Below are 16900 nucleotides of genomic sequence, written 5' to 3'. Positions count from 1 at the left end.
AGTTTTCTTTCCCCCCCCACTCCCCTCACAACTTTAGTATTTTCATAAAAGTTATAGATTGAAATAAGACCAATGTCATAGTGAAGTGTTTTCAGCTGTTTTTGTTTTTTTGCCTCTGTGGTTATGGCTAAATAGCTAAGAATGACGTATTTGTCGGTTTCCGTAATTAAAACATGTCCTTCGAAATATCTTCACTATACTTGTGACCTTGTTGTTACTTTTAATGTTACAAACTGTTCTTTTAAAGCATTTTATTATGTTGAAATCAAAGGACAACAACTTTTAAAAAAAGAAAGCTCTCAAATAAAAAAAAACATATTCATATAGTAAGTTGTGTTTGTAAGAGATTGTCCTTTATAAAAAGTTCAAGTTGAACTATACCCCAAGTACCATTCTGGGGCTTATTATTCCAGCTACTCATCAGAGGGAGGACGTCACTGTATTTATTTTATTTCTGGTTTTCTCCGATTAGTGACATTTAGCTGTTTGTTTTTCTTTGAACTGCTTTCCATTGCTCCATCTGCAATGGGGGTCTTTGTAGTGGGTTCCACATTTTGACTGGCACTTGAAGAGAACAGCAGGAGGTCGGATAGAACTAACCAGAATTTGTGTTTTGTGCTGTTGCGGGTTTAAAGCTATGACAAACGATTAAAGATTTACAGTTTATATTGTTTTGTAATTTTAGAGATATAATGAAGAGTGTGACATAAGTGATTTAAGCAAAGATTAAATTTTTTGGTACTTTTACCATTGCAGATGGAGCAATGGACACCTTTGAATTGTGTTTTGAATCCTAGATAAAAATCTTTCCTATTTTCCTCGATTCAGTTCAGACTAACTTTTCTCCTTGCTGACAGCGTTGTTTTTCCTTTAAAGTCAAGTGTGGGCAGGCTATCGAGTTCTGGATGCTAATGTGATGGTCATTAAGCAGTGGGCCACACACACAAAACCAAAGGACATCACACACACATACTCACCCCAGGACTAGAACTTTTGGAGTGCTTAAGCTCCGATGTTTTGCTTTGAAACCAAAACCCAAGTCACTCTGTGGGCCCCAAATCTCAGAGCTGAGTAAGACCATTCCCACTGCCCACTGCTTTGTTGATAAAATTTTTTGGAAAGATGAACTGTTTGTTTAACTGCAGCAAGCGCTGAGTTTCAGAGTCGAGTGGGGGCCTTGGAGTTCGTGGGAGGGGAGTGGAGAAAGCAATGCAGGAACGTTTCTGGAAACTGCTGCAGCCTTGAGGAGACAGCATCTGAAAACTATCTTTTAAAGACTTTTTTACCTTTCATATCAACTGGGCTATGTAGTAGGACACGTTTGGGTTACACAACCTCCTGAAAACTGAATGGGAGTAATTTTGTAATGAAGTTGTTTTTGGATTATTCTTACATCTATTTGAGATATCAGACTCCAAGCCTCAGTGTTGACTTTGGCTTTACACAGAGTTTTGCCGTCTTTTAGCTTGTTGTTCTGGATTGACAGCCATGAAATCTGTTCTCATCAGTCCAACTTCAGCAGCTTTTTGCAACGGGAGCCAAAAAGCTGGGATACGTCTGCTGTCCACCACCTTAGTAACAACCATAGAAAACTGACTTTATTCTACAGGATCTCCTGTAATGCTGCTTCATGTTGTTTTTGTTCAGCTGTATAATAACAGGGTAATCATTGATGTTTACTTTTTTAGCGAATAATTATTAAATGAGGTAAAGTTGAACTGTGTCAATCTTTTGTGATCATTTATCTATGGTGATTCTTGTACAAGTAACAAAGGCTTAATAAATCTCAATAAATATATTAAAGTATCAGTGTTCCAGACTTGACTTATTTAAACTAGAGATAGTAAATATTGCCCAGATTCCTTACAATAAGTGAAATGTTCCTTTACTTTGGCAAAGATTTTGAAACAATAGATCAGATGCCAACTTCAGTGTCATTAGAAGAGAAAAGTTTATGGCAACATTGGGCTTACTAATAATTTATGTTCTGTGTGTTTCAGACTGTACCTTGTACCCAAAATGCTGCAACACATGCAATTCCAGTTTCTCAAAACAAAATGAGGCCTTTAGTTTAACACCTAATGGACCTTTTTTCCAAAATCATGTGATACTCTGCATCTTGGCAACTTCTTGTATGGTATTTTTACATGCAGCCACGCGAAAAACATGTGAGAACATCATGTTTCACAGCTTAAACTGGATGATATTGTTGTATCAGCTCCTTCATATTTCAAAAACTGGAGAGGGAAAAGCTTTAGAAATGGACTCTGACTATGTATACCAGCTTATTTATCTGACTTGTCAAATTCATAGTTACAAGAACTGAAGTACAATATAATTTATTTAGTTTTTATTTGGCATTTTCCATACTTTTTGATCACTGTTAGCACATTAATGGTCAATTTTTAAGTGAAACCATTCTGTGGCAAGCAAAAATGTGATTAGATAGGGAATGATCAGGGCATCATGCACAAAAGGGTTATCACTGATCATGAAAGAATGTAACTATGTTACTTGTTATTTTGTAAACACTTAAGTCTTTCTAGAAGCCTTTGTTGGTAATTGATTTAAACTAATCCACATATCCAGGAATACTAAGTGCTACATCTGGGGTTTGTGCCATTGAGTTTAATCTCTCAGGATTTATTTCATCCTGGCCAATAAGTGACCTGTGAGCGATGGCCATGAGTTTCAGAACTGTTTTGTGAACATAAAGAATCATCAAACAGCACTGAATAAGTTGGATATGAAACTGAAAATCTAATATAAACTTTAGCACCATTATTCAGTAGTGGTGCAAATGTCTATGTTTTTATCCAGGACCTATGCTGTAGACAACAAATTTGGGGGACCAACTCAGTTTTGAAATAATATGTAAATAATTTTATTTATAAAAATAAAAGTTTATTTGCATCTTGTCTGGTAATTATCTTATTGGTAAGTTAAGATACAACTTTATTATATGCCTTTTTAGCTACAATCTCATATTGCACTCCTCCCATGTAACACTTCACACAGAGTCTCAGTGTCCTGTAATGTGGGGAACAAAATGGCATGGCTTTCTGGAGCTTTAAATTTGCACACTTTTATTAAAGGGCTATACGGTTGATAGAAACAAGTAGTGGATCTAACTGTAAACACCTCAGCCTAAGTGCTGAGTTTTATTGATATGGAAAATGAGACTTCAGCTACCAAAAACAAAAACAATCCAGACTGTCTGGGAGATAGATTAAAGGAAGTAAAAAGGATTAAGTAACCAAGGTTAGTTCTGGTGGCCTTTTAGAATATTTTTGACATATTCTCATGTATATCTTTTACCTAAAGTCATAATTTACAGAGGTACTTGAAGGATAAAAGTGATCTCATTTCACCAAGATTTCAGTAAGAAAGAGGTAACAATGTACATCAAATATAGTCGCGAAAATGTCGGACAATTACTTCACAAAAATTGGACTCTACACACCTACTCCCCAATTTGGCTCTGTGTACATATGTTGGCAGCTCAGACACAGCAGATTAACACCGTCCCCATGCTCCATTACATAATTCCCACGTTGACAGGGCCGAGGTGTTTAGAGTCTGGATTTCTGAGAGATTGTAAAATAATGTAAGCTTGATTTTTTTTTTACATTTTCACAGTGGGTCTGATATTTGAGGCACATTGAGAGTTCTCCTGTCAGCGAAGTGCTACGTTTTTCTTGATTTTTTAATTTTTATACGGTTCTTCTGTCATGTGGCTATGTGCTGGAGAGATTCTTGGCTAATTCTTTTGACAGAAGTGAATGGATTTCAGTTTGTCCATCATCCTTTTCTCTGTCCAGCTCTTACATCTTTCTTTGCTTTCCTTCTCTAATTTATAGCTTTTCTCCCAGTCCATTCTGTTTGTAGCTAAACTTGGCTCTCTCATCTTTACATATCTTACTTTTCCCTCCTTTGTTGACAGGCTTGGGGCTTAATATCTGACTGTCTCGTGTGACGAAGGCGTATGTTTTCCATAACATGCAATACAAGAGACCGAGCCTGAACCAGACCACACAAGACGCTGGGATGGTGTTAGTTCCTAGCAAAGCGCCAAAGCATTCTGATGAACTCAGAGAGGGACCCAGAACTTTGGCCTCAATTCTGCCCTTCCTCTGGTTGCGTCACTTTCCAGGTACAACCTTGAAGTGACCACAGTAGGCATGTGGAAGGACATAATGTATTCTCCATACTGCTAAACAGTTATTAGGGGGAAGTATCCTGAGAGCCAGGACCTCCACTGCGAGAGAAAAATGTATTACCAGCAGATGGTTTTTAGCATGGATGCACAACATTTCCATTCGCTGCCTCCATTAGAGCAAAACACTCACAGGAACTCACAGGCGTTTTGTCTCAAGATATAAAACTACATTTTTCTCTCCTCTTCATTACTGCTACAACAAAATCCTCCTCAGAGTAAATATGCTCATTGAGTGCCTAATTTGACACTCAACCCAGCACCTGAACGTTTTCTTTTTTTTGTCAAAAACATGAACAGGGGCCCCACCTGATTTAGTGCAAAACCCTTTAACGTCCCACTGAGAAATTTGAGCAGCGGGTGACTCATTTACTGGGCCGTCATCTGCCTTCTGACTGTAAAACAACTTGGCCCAGATTACATTATGTCAGAGATCCTGTAAAACATCTTAGTAACGAAGGACAGATGGTTTGACATATTACAAGACTTTGGAAAATAACAACAGGAACAAACACGCTGAGATTTGGCGATGCAGTGTGCAAGATCTATGTATTACACAATTTTAGATGACTCATCACAAGATTAGATTTGTCAAAAGGATACACATGTATCTTTATTTTCCTTGGGAGTAGTGTGAATACAATAGCTTAAGAATGAATAAGCAAACAGACAATGGAGGTTTTTTAACAGGGTGGAAACTATTTTATGAGGGGAAAGATTCAAACTGGATTTCAAGGGAAACCTCCAGGTGAATTTCTTACACATCTGAATTTGATGTTCTGCTGCATCATGATGGTTGTCACTGTGGTTCTATATTAAATGATTTCTACAAAATCCAGTCAGCTAAACGCTCCTGCATGTTTTTTCGTTGTGGGTTGTTGTGAGTGTGCTTCACATTTTCTATTGCTATTCAAATCTTAACTTTATATTAGTTTTAGATTTGATCTCTTATTCACTTCCCATGCAAATCGATGCACTATTAAAAAAAAGTCTTGTTTTGAAAGCTATTTAGGACTGTCTTTAAAATTACAGATAAATTCAAGAATGTAATTGCACATTAGAAAAGAAGTGAGCAATTTGAGATGGGGTTTCTTTGCTTAATACGGACACTATGATGGATTTTTATTCAAACATTTTTCTCTCTGGCTGCCAAAGGTGGTGTTCTGCACATTTTCTGAAATTCCTGCAGAAACTCAACCATTGTACTGCTCCATACTTTAAAGAACAAACATCTGTAGCATGGCTACGAAGGCATCTTTGTGCACTAATACCACAGTGTTGGCTGTAGATTTGAATCCAGTATCACTGGTTTCTTTTCAGAAGAAAAAAACACTGATACTGAACCCTCACCCATCTATAGCATGACTAAAGAAGTGCAGGAATCAACTCTGATTCTTATTGTGGATTCTTGTTTATGGACAAGACGTGGGGTTGTTCTTGAACACCTCAAATTTCAGGGTGACATTTTTGGCCACAGCATTGAAATGATCCCAAACACACAACAGGACTGGATTTGAAACATATAAATCAGGTTAATGTTAAGATTGTTGAATTACTCCTGATCTCACTTCTGTCCAAAATGAATGGACTCTGTTTTCAATTCAGTTCCTCGTTGGGAAACCAACAAATTTGGTAGGTTCTTCCGTTACTGATCAGAAAAGTATTCTAATACTCAACCAGAATTATGCAGACAGCTGCAAAAGCTTAAATATATTTGTACTATGTGTGCTAATCCAAATTTGTGTAGATGAGAGAGAATTAATAGTAAATTGAAACATGTGTACCCAATTCTTGTTTTTAAAAGAATCACCTCGCTAATGGCTCAGATTTGTCTTTAAACTCCAAAATTTGTTATGCTGTTAATCCCCATAATAAGTGGCATGAACTCATCGGATCTAATCAGAAATTTAAACAGAAAGATAAAGTGAAATGGAGCTGTGGAAATTTATAAACATCTTTCATTGTTTCTATTAAACCCTGCACAGAACCGGTGAAAACCAAAGACGAATGTTTCTTCACTAGTGTAAATTTCTATATAACCGTACATCCATCACTTCTACATCCCTCTGGTGTTGTTACCTCCTCTCCAGTCATAAACTCTTCCTCCACTGCTGCAATTTGTGTTAAACTGCTGTTTCGCTTTGGTGCCAGGTGTAATTTTCTTACCAATCTCTTAGCAGATTTGCTCTCTGCTTTCTTGAAAGTGTTTAGCAAGGCTGAAGTCCAAAACACAGTTTCTGTGACCTAAGCAGCACAAGGCTTTGTGTTCTCCATGGTTTCTATAGAGTTCCTACTGCTGTTTACTGTAAATAAACATAGCCTTTAAATGTAAGAAACTCATGTCTCACTGTGACCTCATGGACTTTGTTTTGGCATTTCAGAGGGTTGGTGTCTGGGTAGGCTTTTGTTTTAGGAAATTAGGCTGATGAATGACACGGACTTGGAGATACATCTACATCACAAAGGTGAACACTCTGGATCACACCAGCGCTGTGGTTTTGCAGAAACAATGAGTGAATTTGAGCCAAAGAACATAGTGACAAAGTGAGGTTAGTAACATGTCAAAGTCTTGCAGTGTCCTTGTTTCAGAAAAGACCCTTTATTTCCAAAGCTTTGTTTTCTTTTGCTAGGGAGTAAAAGTGTGGCTGTCAGCCTGTGGCTTCACTTCCTTGGTTATTTTTCAAGTCGTTGCCTGTGTGACCTGACTTCATCTGTGTGTGCAAGCAAAGGCGAAAGATGATAGGTCAGCATCAGCCGATGAAAAACTAAAGCTGTGGTTTCTCTCAGCCTTTTTCAGAGTTTCTGTTTTCATTTTATGGTAAGTTACTGGTGATTTGTCATTTATAATCTATCTTTACCTTTTTCATATAAAGCAGTTATTTGTAGCATTGTATGTGACCTCTAAGGTAAATAGAGTGAATGCAAAAGTTCACAAAGGTTTTCACATTGCAACCAAAGCATACCCCCCAGTGTATGTCTGGGGGGATTTTATGCGATAGACTAAAACACTATTGCATAATGTTCGTAATTGTGAAGTGGAAGAAAAAAACCACATGGTTTTCAAATGTCAAATTTCAAAATAAATCCTGAATCTGAAAAGTGTAGCTTACATATGCATTCAGTCCGTTTGAGTCAAAGTTGTTTACATTCTCATTTTGGTGCAGTTTAAACTGCAAGTCTTTGCATATAGAGTCGTCACATAGTTTTAGAAAATAACTGAAGAACAGTCAAATTGGATAAGTATTCTTTTTTTTTGTGAGAGCGCCAAAACGATCTTCTAATTAGATTCTCCCACCTGAGTTGGGGATCCCTGCAACTCCTCCAGAGCCAAAATAAATCTCTTGACAGTCATTTCAAATATTTAGTATTTCTATCTGAGAGATCATGAAGTTATTAGGGTTGAATCAAAACAGAATGTCCCATTCAGAAATGAAGAAACAAACAAAAAAACCCGAACTATTTTCCTCATTTCTAAATATTTTCTACTTGTTTCTGTTTCCTGTATCTGGTCATGTGACCTTATCTCTGACTTATCAGCCACATGTATTTGACCGCCACACCAAAAGTATCCAGCTTTTTACGGAGCATCTAAACGTCATTTATAACCTGGAAAGTGTGTTTGTGCAGTTTTGCCTCCACAGATTTAACAAACACTGTCAGCTTGTTTACTCTGAAACAGCAGCTTTGAACAGAAGTGCCTTGATTTCTGTGAGGTGATGAGCTGATATGCATGCTTCATTGTGAAGTGTGCACAAAAAAACTCCTCATACATGTCAGAGGGATATGAATAATTTCAAAATGGAGTCATTTTATTGTGGCTGTATTCCCAGCATCCACTTTTCTGCTTGCAGTAAAGATTTCTGCTGAGTAACTCGCCCCACTCCCACATTTGCAGCAGATGTTTCTATAGTAGAGCCTAATGTTGATAAAAACCTTCCCTCGCTTTTATAAACTGTTTCTGACGTAATTGGCAAGGAATCTTAACATGCTGATTTACAGTGGGGCAAAGTGGCCAAAAATGAAATCACTGTATTTCAGTCACTCCATTTTTTTTTTTATTTCAGTGTGGAGCAGCAAGATGGAAGGTTTTGTTCACAACATGAATGCAGACAAAATATGCAAAAAATACGGATGTACTGCCAAAAGAAATTGGGTAGATTGGCAGTATTTGAGTTATTTAAATTGTATTAGCTATAGAAAATTGGAGTATTGTATTTAACTTCACAAACCTGTTCCTGTTTGTGCTGTTTCTACTTGAACCAGTCAGACATAGGGATTTTAAATAGTTTATATCAGAGGTCAACAGACATGAGTGGCCAATACAGATATTCAATAATCAGGCAATCCTCTTAATTGCCGGTTTTTAACAATTTACTCGTAAAGATGTGCCGCTTGAGCACATCTAACTAAAATTGCTAACTAGCTATTACCAGTTTTGTACAAGTCTGATTTCTGAGATTTTACTCCTGAAGGAAGTTTCTGTGAAGACAAAGAAATGACTGAGATGATTGGAACTGTTTAAAGATGTAGAAATCCACATTTTCTGGTGGTTAGCTTAACTTTCTGGTTGGAACTTCTTTCAGTTTCTCAGAAATTTGTAACATGACTTTAAAGGTACAGAAAATATTCTCTTGCACAACCCCTTCAGCTTGTGTTTGCAAATAAGAACAAATGAACAGAGTAAAACCCAACCGGTGGTCATAGCAGCAAATTAAATATGTCTTCTTTCTGTCATGTTTGAAATTAGAAAGGACCCAAATGCAGTCATAAACTGTAGAGTCTGAGGTTTAGCTCTCAAATTATTTTGCAGTTTGCCTGAGGAAACATGATCTTTAATTTGTTTTTTGTTTTTTTTATTTTGTTAATCTTGAGCTTTTACAACATTGAGTTTAGATTTAAAGAAGGTTGGAACCCGGTAAGGACCAGCTCTTAATAAATTACTTGACCCAAATCTGTACATTGTTTATTAATGTATTTGACTGTTTATCAGTCAATCAACAGAAGAAAAAAAAAATATAGATGAATATAAAATCACCTATTATGTTGGTGATATCATCTGTGGAAGATTTATGGTAAAAAAAGAGTCGTCTCTGTGTCTCCCAGGTCCAACCCCCAACTTTCACCATAAACCTTCACTTCCCGTCCTGCTGGAGCTGGTGCTTAATTGAGTCCTAACTCTCAGTGACCATTAACAGTCCCTTTACACCTATAAGGACAAGTCGTGCTATTAACTTTGGCATCTAAAGTCCCAGTGGGATCTAGCAAAACCAAATCAGTGCTGCGACTGTAATCTATGTAATCTATTCATCACTCTTGAATAGATGTGCACGATGCATGATTCCTGCTGGCTCCAATGTTTTCAAATGTTGAATGACTGATATCTTTATACTACATCTAAGAATTGTCAGGAAGTCCTACTCCAGGTGCATAAAAGCTAGAACACCCCCCTCCGCCCTGCTGGCACTCACACACATACGCACTTGGCCTCCCAACCTGCCCACTCACACAGACACACACTTCCTGAATTGAAAATGAAATGCAGCTGTGTTCCCGGCAGCACTGTGGATCTTGCCACTCATCTGTTATGAAAAATATCCTCAAAGAGGAATATTCCACTGGTGCCCTCGTAAACCGAAGGACCTTGATTTGACTCTGATCTTGCGACGAGGAGGAGGGGCCAGAGTTTGTGCTGAACAAAAGTACATTGAAGTTAAGGGGACTTTGCTGAGTGAAACGTGAGTTCGGGGAAACAAGCATGTTACTGAGAGTAAACAAGGCAGTGTTGGGAAGCGGGGGGCTGTTTTTGTGTCCCCTTCCCTTCACCACCCATTCCCAGAGGGAACTGTTGCTCTCTTTAATGTAGACCCAAGTTCTGTTTATCCAGATGTGGAACTTCCAGCTCCCCTAGTGGCCTTCAAACTCTAACAATATGTCCATGCTAAACATTTTTGCTCCAATATGAAACACACAAAATCATGTGGTATTCACTGTTCTCACCCAGGGATCCAGGAGGGCACCCAATGCACAAAGTGTAAGAATGAATGGGCACTGAAGACCTCTATAGCTCTGCTCTATGTGCTGTGCACCCTACTCACTATTGCTGTTGCTGTTCTTGGATATAAAGGTAAGATGAGTTTTCTCTTCTTTATATTATTTCTGACAGTTTTTCCTTTTATGCATATCATATCATTTTATGCATATCATCAGTGAAATCAAAATGTGATCAAGCAGTAAATAGTTACCAAAATCTGTATAATAAATAATTTTTTTAAAGAAAGGCATTCTGAATAGAAACTTGAGGTTGCTTCCATGAACACTTTTGCATGTTTTGAGACTTTTCCGCAGAGGCTCTGGTCATCCAGCTCACCAACGGGGAAGCTTAAATCACCTCGGACAAAAACTTTAAAAGGCTAGCACAATGACCTGTTTTGTATTAAATCTTAGATGTGTCTAGATTTCCTGGGGGTGGTTTATGTAACACTGTTTCCTTCCTAGCTGACTTATAAAATAAAACTGTGTGATTCAAGATAGCAATGAAGCAACTGGTTGGTGACTTTCCCAACTATGAGTGTAAACTAGCCTAAAAGGCTGGAATACAGCAGGTCTTCGAGACTCAAAACGTCAGCAAATGAAGTGAGACACAGAATGCTTACATCTGTTACGGAGGTCTCCGGATTCCAGCTATACTTGAGGTCAAGCTGCATCAAAACAAAGCAGCCGCACCGATACGCTTTGTGTGGGTCAGTGATGGAGAACAGAGAGAAGCACACATGTTAAGTACATAGAGGAGTCTGTGTCTTGCTGACATAACCATCTGGAGGTTGGAGTGTATTTGAACTGTGGTTCCTTTCACAGAGCAGCGCTTTCGTACGAGTAAAAACTCAATTTTAGTGGGTTCTGCTGAAGCTGCACTCAGTTCACCCGATGCCCATCTGGCAACAATTAGACCTGCATGACAACATGCAGCGTGGAATAAGAAAGACTGACTTTGCTCAAAACGTAGGGGACTGTCGTTGTACAGGCGGTCAAAGCACAGAGATAACCTCTAAAACACGTTAAGTTCATGCCGTTTACACCAATTGAAATAATGAGGGTACATATGGGAATGTTTAACACAACTGCAGCAGGGACATTACGGGTTCAAACTTGGAAAAAGACTACAGAACTGATTTCTGAACTGGAAAAAACAGAATCAGGAAGTTCAGTCCAGCAAAGCCTTTAAGAGGTTCTCCAGAGGTGTATGCTTGGGGGTGTGATGGAAAAATACTGGGAGAAGGTTATGGGGTGGAGACAAATGAGCTGAATTAAAAAAAAGGAAAGAAAGGCAGTCACTCAAAGTTGAAATTTAAACAGCCTGCTCACACAAATTACAAGAAATCAATTACTTCTTAAGATTTGTAGCGCCAGAGATCCGCTTGAATAAAGTGCGGGGGTCTAGAATTTTTTTTATCTGCACAAAAATGCTTAAGGAGCGAAGCAAGTTTTTTTTTAAACAAATTCTACTGAAATTCTTAAAGACAGTAAGATATATGAAAAGCAACATATACGAATAGGAAATATGGTATTGTGAACAGATTTTCACTTTTCTCAAATTAACATTTCATGTTTTAATTAAAAAGAAAACAATTTAAACAAATCTACACCAATGTGAGAAAAGAATTAATCCCTTGCTGAATCATGAGCAACTGTTGTTAAAGTAATTTTTTGGTTCATTAGTCAAACCAATGACAGTTTACTAGCTAACTTGGATAAGACATAACTTAAACATGCCTGCTTGGCAACATGAAGTAGGCTGAAAGATGTAAAAAAGGAACAAATCATGCTCTATTGAATGAAACAGAAGAGAAACAAAATTGCCTATCAGTCTGCAAAGGGTTGCCAAGTCACTTTCAAAAAATGCATTTGCATTGACCATAGAATTACACAAAGTGGAGTTTTTGGATATCCAGCTCAGATGTTTTACAGGCTTTTCACCTTCAAAATCTATCCAAATTGGCCAAATAACATTATATCATAACCGTTTGTTTACAACTGTAAAAATAGTCCCTATAACAGAATGGCAACAGTATTGCAGTGACCAAATCCACAACCCAGAAAACAGTGAAGTTTCATACTGTGGGGCTCAGTCCTTACAGCTACATGTGATTGGAGTGTGATCAATAAGTGACCTCATTTTTACTGAAGGCAATATTTGATTAATCTGTTTGACAGCATGGGCAAACATTTCACACATAGACCTTACCTTAGTAGGTACACAAATATAAACCAATCAGCCAGAAGAGCATGACTACAGGGCCTGCATAGCTGCACACAACCAGGGTGGGCTTAACGGTGTGTTCAATTTCATGTTGTACACTTTTGAGAAAAGGAACGTAGAACTTGCACTTAAGTTTCTCTTGGAGATTCATCAGTGTTAGAAGGCGCAGAGTTTCCAGTAAGGCGCAATAAGTCGTGCTAATGCTACATCCCCTTAAATGATTCCTGCGATTGTTATTTTTGTAACTCTAACAGATTTGAAGTCATAATTTCCAGTCATGATTTACAGTGTATGAAGAAGTGCTGAGACAGAATGGTCATGTCATACTTGGCCACCGTGAAGGCCGCTAGTGAGACAAAAAGCTGCAAACAGGAGGTCTCATTATAATCATAAGCTCACTGAACACCAAAGCTCTTGGCTGCATGATGAGAAACCTAATATGTTTGACCTCTCACATTTACAACATAGTAGAAGAAAATCATTATATTTAAGGAAACAAAGTACATTATCCTCTAATTTTAAAGATGTTCTAGCATCACAAAACCTTAAAAAATCAAACAAAAAAGTAGGAAATAAATAATAATATGCCTTTACAGTTTTCTATGGCAGATTAGTGGTTTTTAAAACACCAAAACCCATCTTCAGAGACTATAGCTAATTAAAATGATTAATTATAAATAATAATTATTGTAAAATATTTGTACCCCCAGCAGCTTAGATGTCTCCGCTCATTCCTGTAGCTGAGAAGCTACAAGGATGAGCGGAGGGTTAATCGTATTTCTTATCTACTGGGGTAAACAGTTTCCCAGTAGAAAAACCGATGCTGCTCCCAGTTGGAGGAAGTGTACCCCTGGAGAGGCTGGTGGTAGAAGTGGGCTGCTCCCCTGGAATCCCAGACACATTCCAGAGGAAATGAACGCTGGTGTCGCCTGTGGGGGCGCAAAGAGCCTCCCCGCAACAGTGTCTGTCTCCAGTGGGTTGTCTTTGATCCGTCTGTTTACTGAAGAATTCCCTTCACCCCCCCACACCCTGATGTCAGTTCCTGTCCCCCAGGCCCTGGCCTGTGTCCCTCCATGCAGCCTCAGCCTTGGTCCAACTCACTGACCACCCAGTATTTTTGCTAAGTCATTGTTTCTTCTTCTATTTGTCTTTTCCTCAACACATACATGTGTTGCCCAATTTCGAACTTCCTTTATTCACCTCTTGTCTTTTTTTTTTGCTTAATGTAAGCAATGACTTTAATAAAGTCTATCTTTATTACATGCCTACAAGACATGCAGATGAATTCCTGTAGTATTAATAAGGTATTTTCATTGGTTCCTTCTCTGAGCTCTTTTATATGATGATGTCTGTAGCTGGAGGTCCTTCTGCCTTTTTTGTGGTCTGTTTAAAGAAATATGATCTTGTTATAACACTAAACTTTATGTTACCCCCTTTGTTTTCTTTGCAGTGGTGCAAAGAGTCGACAGTGTGTCTGAAGGTATTGCAAGCTATGGCGGAAAGATAATTGCGGTCGAGACAGATCTAAAAAAGCTTGGTACATATTTACTAGAGGTTATATAAGAATACAGAAGTGAGAGAGCGAGAGATTTCTGCATTTCAATGTGCTGATGGTAATTTTCAGATGATCAAACGGAAGAGAAGTCCGAGAACACCACCACAGAGATTCAGGCTTTCAAGAGCAACATCTGGGCCCTGCAGAGGCAGCTGTCTGCGGTGCAGGAACACGTCCACAGCGATCAGGTCAAGCTGAATCAACTGCAGAGCATTGGCTCAGAGATTCAGAGCAGCCAGGGCACCGTTCGGGGGCGTCTCAGCAGCAACACAGCCGCCCTGCATTCGGTAAACAGCACTTTGCGGTCTTACGGCAACATCATTGAGAGTTTGCAGGAGGACACGGCCAGACTGCAGAGGGAGCTACAACAGCAAGTGAAACTGCAAAGCCAGGCGCTTCTCAGCATCAGCAACCTGAACCTCACTCAGGCCCAGCAGAGAGGCCTAATTGCAGCTCTACAGCGGGTCGTTGATGAAACCAGTCAAGCAATTCACAAAATGCGCAACGACTATCAGAACCTGGAACAGACGGCACGTCAGACACGCTCAGACGCAGAGTGGCTTCGTGGAAAAATGGAAAACCTGCAGGTCGTAGCGAGCAATGCCTCTACTCTGGCTAAAGCCAACAATGACAGCCTGGAAGACGTTGGGGCACAGCTTGCTTTTATGACCAGCCAGCTGCAGAACACCAGCAGGCTGGCTGAGGATCATGACCAGACGCTCAGGGAGATCATGGACCGGCAGAGGGACTTCAGCAACCTCACATCCTCAAAGTTTGACCGGGTAGAGATGCAGGTGGATGAGTTGGAGGAAACTATGGACCATGTTACTGGCAACATGAGCCACACCACACAACTTCTGGGAGCCATAAACTTGAACCTCAATGACTTGCGCAGCTGCTCCGAGACCATCGGCCGTCACTCAGATGTCCTACAGAACCTTAACGACAGCGTGTCAGACGTCAGGGTGGATGCATCCAGCCTGAGGTCACAACAGGAGGAGCTGGCAGCCCGCTTGGATAAGGAGGTCACCAGCCTCTCTATTGTCATGGAGGAAATGAAGCTGGTGGACACCAAGCACTCACAGCTGATAACAAACTTCACTATTTTACAGGGTGAGTAATCGGGTGAAGCCTTTCTTGAACTGCTTTTGAGAATTTTTCCTAACTTAAAATTACCTTTTAAATTTGAAGGCCCACCTGGTCCGAGAGGACCAAGAGGGGACAGAGGGCCTCAAGGACCACCTGGTCAGACAGGAACCAAGGGAGAGAGGGGTGAAAAAGGACCTCTAGGAATCAGAGGATCTAGAGGAGAGCAGGGTTCACCGGGACCACCAGGTCTTCCAGGGTTAAAGGGCCTCCCAGGTGTACCTGGAAGTCCTGGACCGAAAGGTTCTCGGGGGTCAGGAGGCAGAGCTGGACCTCCAGGAGCTAAAGGAGAACCAGGACAAGCTGGTCTTCCTGGACGAGATGGCCAGACTGGTGTACCGGGACTGCAAGGACCACCAGGCATCCGCGGACCAATTGGACCAGCTGGGGAGCAAGGCCCAAGGGGTCTACCTGGACCAGTTGGGCCCCCAGGGCCTGTGGGACCACCAGGGCTACCAGGAATCCCCATTCAAAGTCCAGCAGTGCCTTTTCCACCAGTGTCACAACAGGAAGAGGCAGTTCCTCATGCACTGTTAGCCCCAGGTAAAACCTTTTCTCTTCTTTAAATTCCAAATATTATCTTGTTCTTCAATGGCCGGCTTATGAAGATTAATATGTAAATCTTCCCAAGAGTGACTCCTACTTGCTAGGAACTCACCTGGTAGCAAAGCTCCTGCACTGGATGTGAACTGGAATGTGCAGTTTGCTATTTTTAGATTTAGTCAAAGCAAACTCTTATCTTTGCTAATGACAACCCAGTTTCTCCAAAACTCAGTCTAAGGTGCTGTGAGGTCGTTATTGCTTTTATTTGAGAATGAATCTCTAATATTTACTGTAATAATCTTGAAGGCAGTTCCCACCTTTTCCTTGTCCTTAACATTATTTGGAGACAAATGCAAGGCTAAAAGGAAGTTTTCTTTTCCACTGTTGCCATATGCATTCTCAGTATGTAAACGTTAAAGACGCAATGCAGTCAACTGGCCGCATGCCCCTTCTGGAGGAGTGGCTGCTCTAAATTTAGTAGCTTAATGAAGTGCTGCAATAAAAAAAAACCTTCCCGGCTGGTATAGTAAACTGATTCTTACTGCATTGTTTTGTAACTTGAGTGGAGTTGGAATGTACGTAATGGAACTTGAATCTTTCATTATGTCTGTATTTAATCTACTATATAATTTTCCTCAAAATAAATTGTTTTGTGAAGTGGCGCTTTATAAAACTAAATTGAATTAATGAAACTATACCCTACAGAGAAATTATCATCTGATTATTAGTGGTTGCACAATTCATCAGACATCAGAGAATAATCTGGTGCATTTTCTTATGAACTAATTATGGAATCTCTTAATGTTTTGCAGGTTGCCCTCCTGGTTGGGTAAACTACAAAAACAGGTGCTACTACTTTTCCAAAGACCTGGACAGTTTTGATGATTCAAAAGCTAACTGTGAATCACAACTAGCAACGTTACTGATCATCAGTGACAAAGAAGAACAGGTGATGTGTATATGTGGTCAGCAGATGTAAGTCAAAGCTGCCTTTGTGAGTTCAACTTGTCACTGACTGTTTTATTTTTCCTCATGTAGGAATGGTTGGAGGGGCAAATAGTTGGAAAGGGCTTCTTCTGGATTGGTTTGACGGACTGGGAAGAAGAGAATGTGTGGCGCTGGGTGGATGGAACAATTCCTGCTTTCACGTCAGTGTTAAATCATCATTCAGTTTTTTTTCTTT

General features: G+C 39.6%; 1 protein-coding gene across 1 annotated transcript in view; it reads left to right on the top strand.

The window, feature by feature from the left end:
* Positions 1–16900, top strand: part of LOC116711715 (collectin-12) — a 35759-nt gene that overhangs the window by 16018 nt on the left and 2841 nt on the right. Inside the window, exons 3-8 of the mRNA XM_032551182.1 lie at positions 10218–10340; positions 13924–14010; positions 14098–15141; positions 15220–15717; positions 16530–16666; positions 16756–16865. Coding sequence (XP_032407073.1) covers positions 10218–10340; positions 13924–14010; positions 14098–15141; positions 15220–15717; positions 16530–16666; positions 16756–16865 — 1999 coding nt within the window. The remainder of the gene's footprint in view (positions 1–10217; positions 10341–13923; positions 14011–14097; positions 15142–15219; positions 15718–16529; positions 16667–16755; positions 16866–16900) is intronic.

The sequence above is a fragment of the Xiphophorus hellerii genome, chromosome 21 (genome assembly GCF_003331165.1).
Source record: "Xiphophorus hellerii strain 12219 chromosome 21, Xiphophorus_hellerii-4.1, whole genome shotgun sequence".
Lineage (NCBI taxonomy): Eukaryota > Metazoa > Chordata > Actinopteri > Cyprinodontiformes > Poeciliidae > Xiphophorus > Xiphophorus hellerii.
The sequence above is the reverse complement of the archived record's forward strand: the minus strand, read 5'-3'. Positions and strand labels throughout refer to the sequence as shown.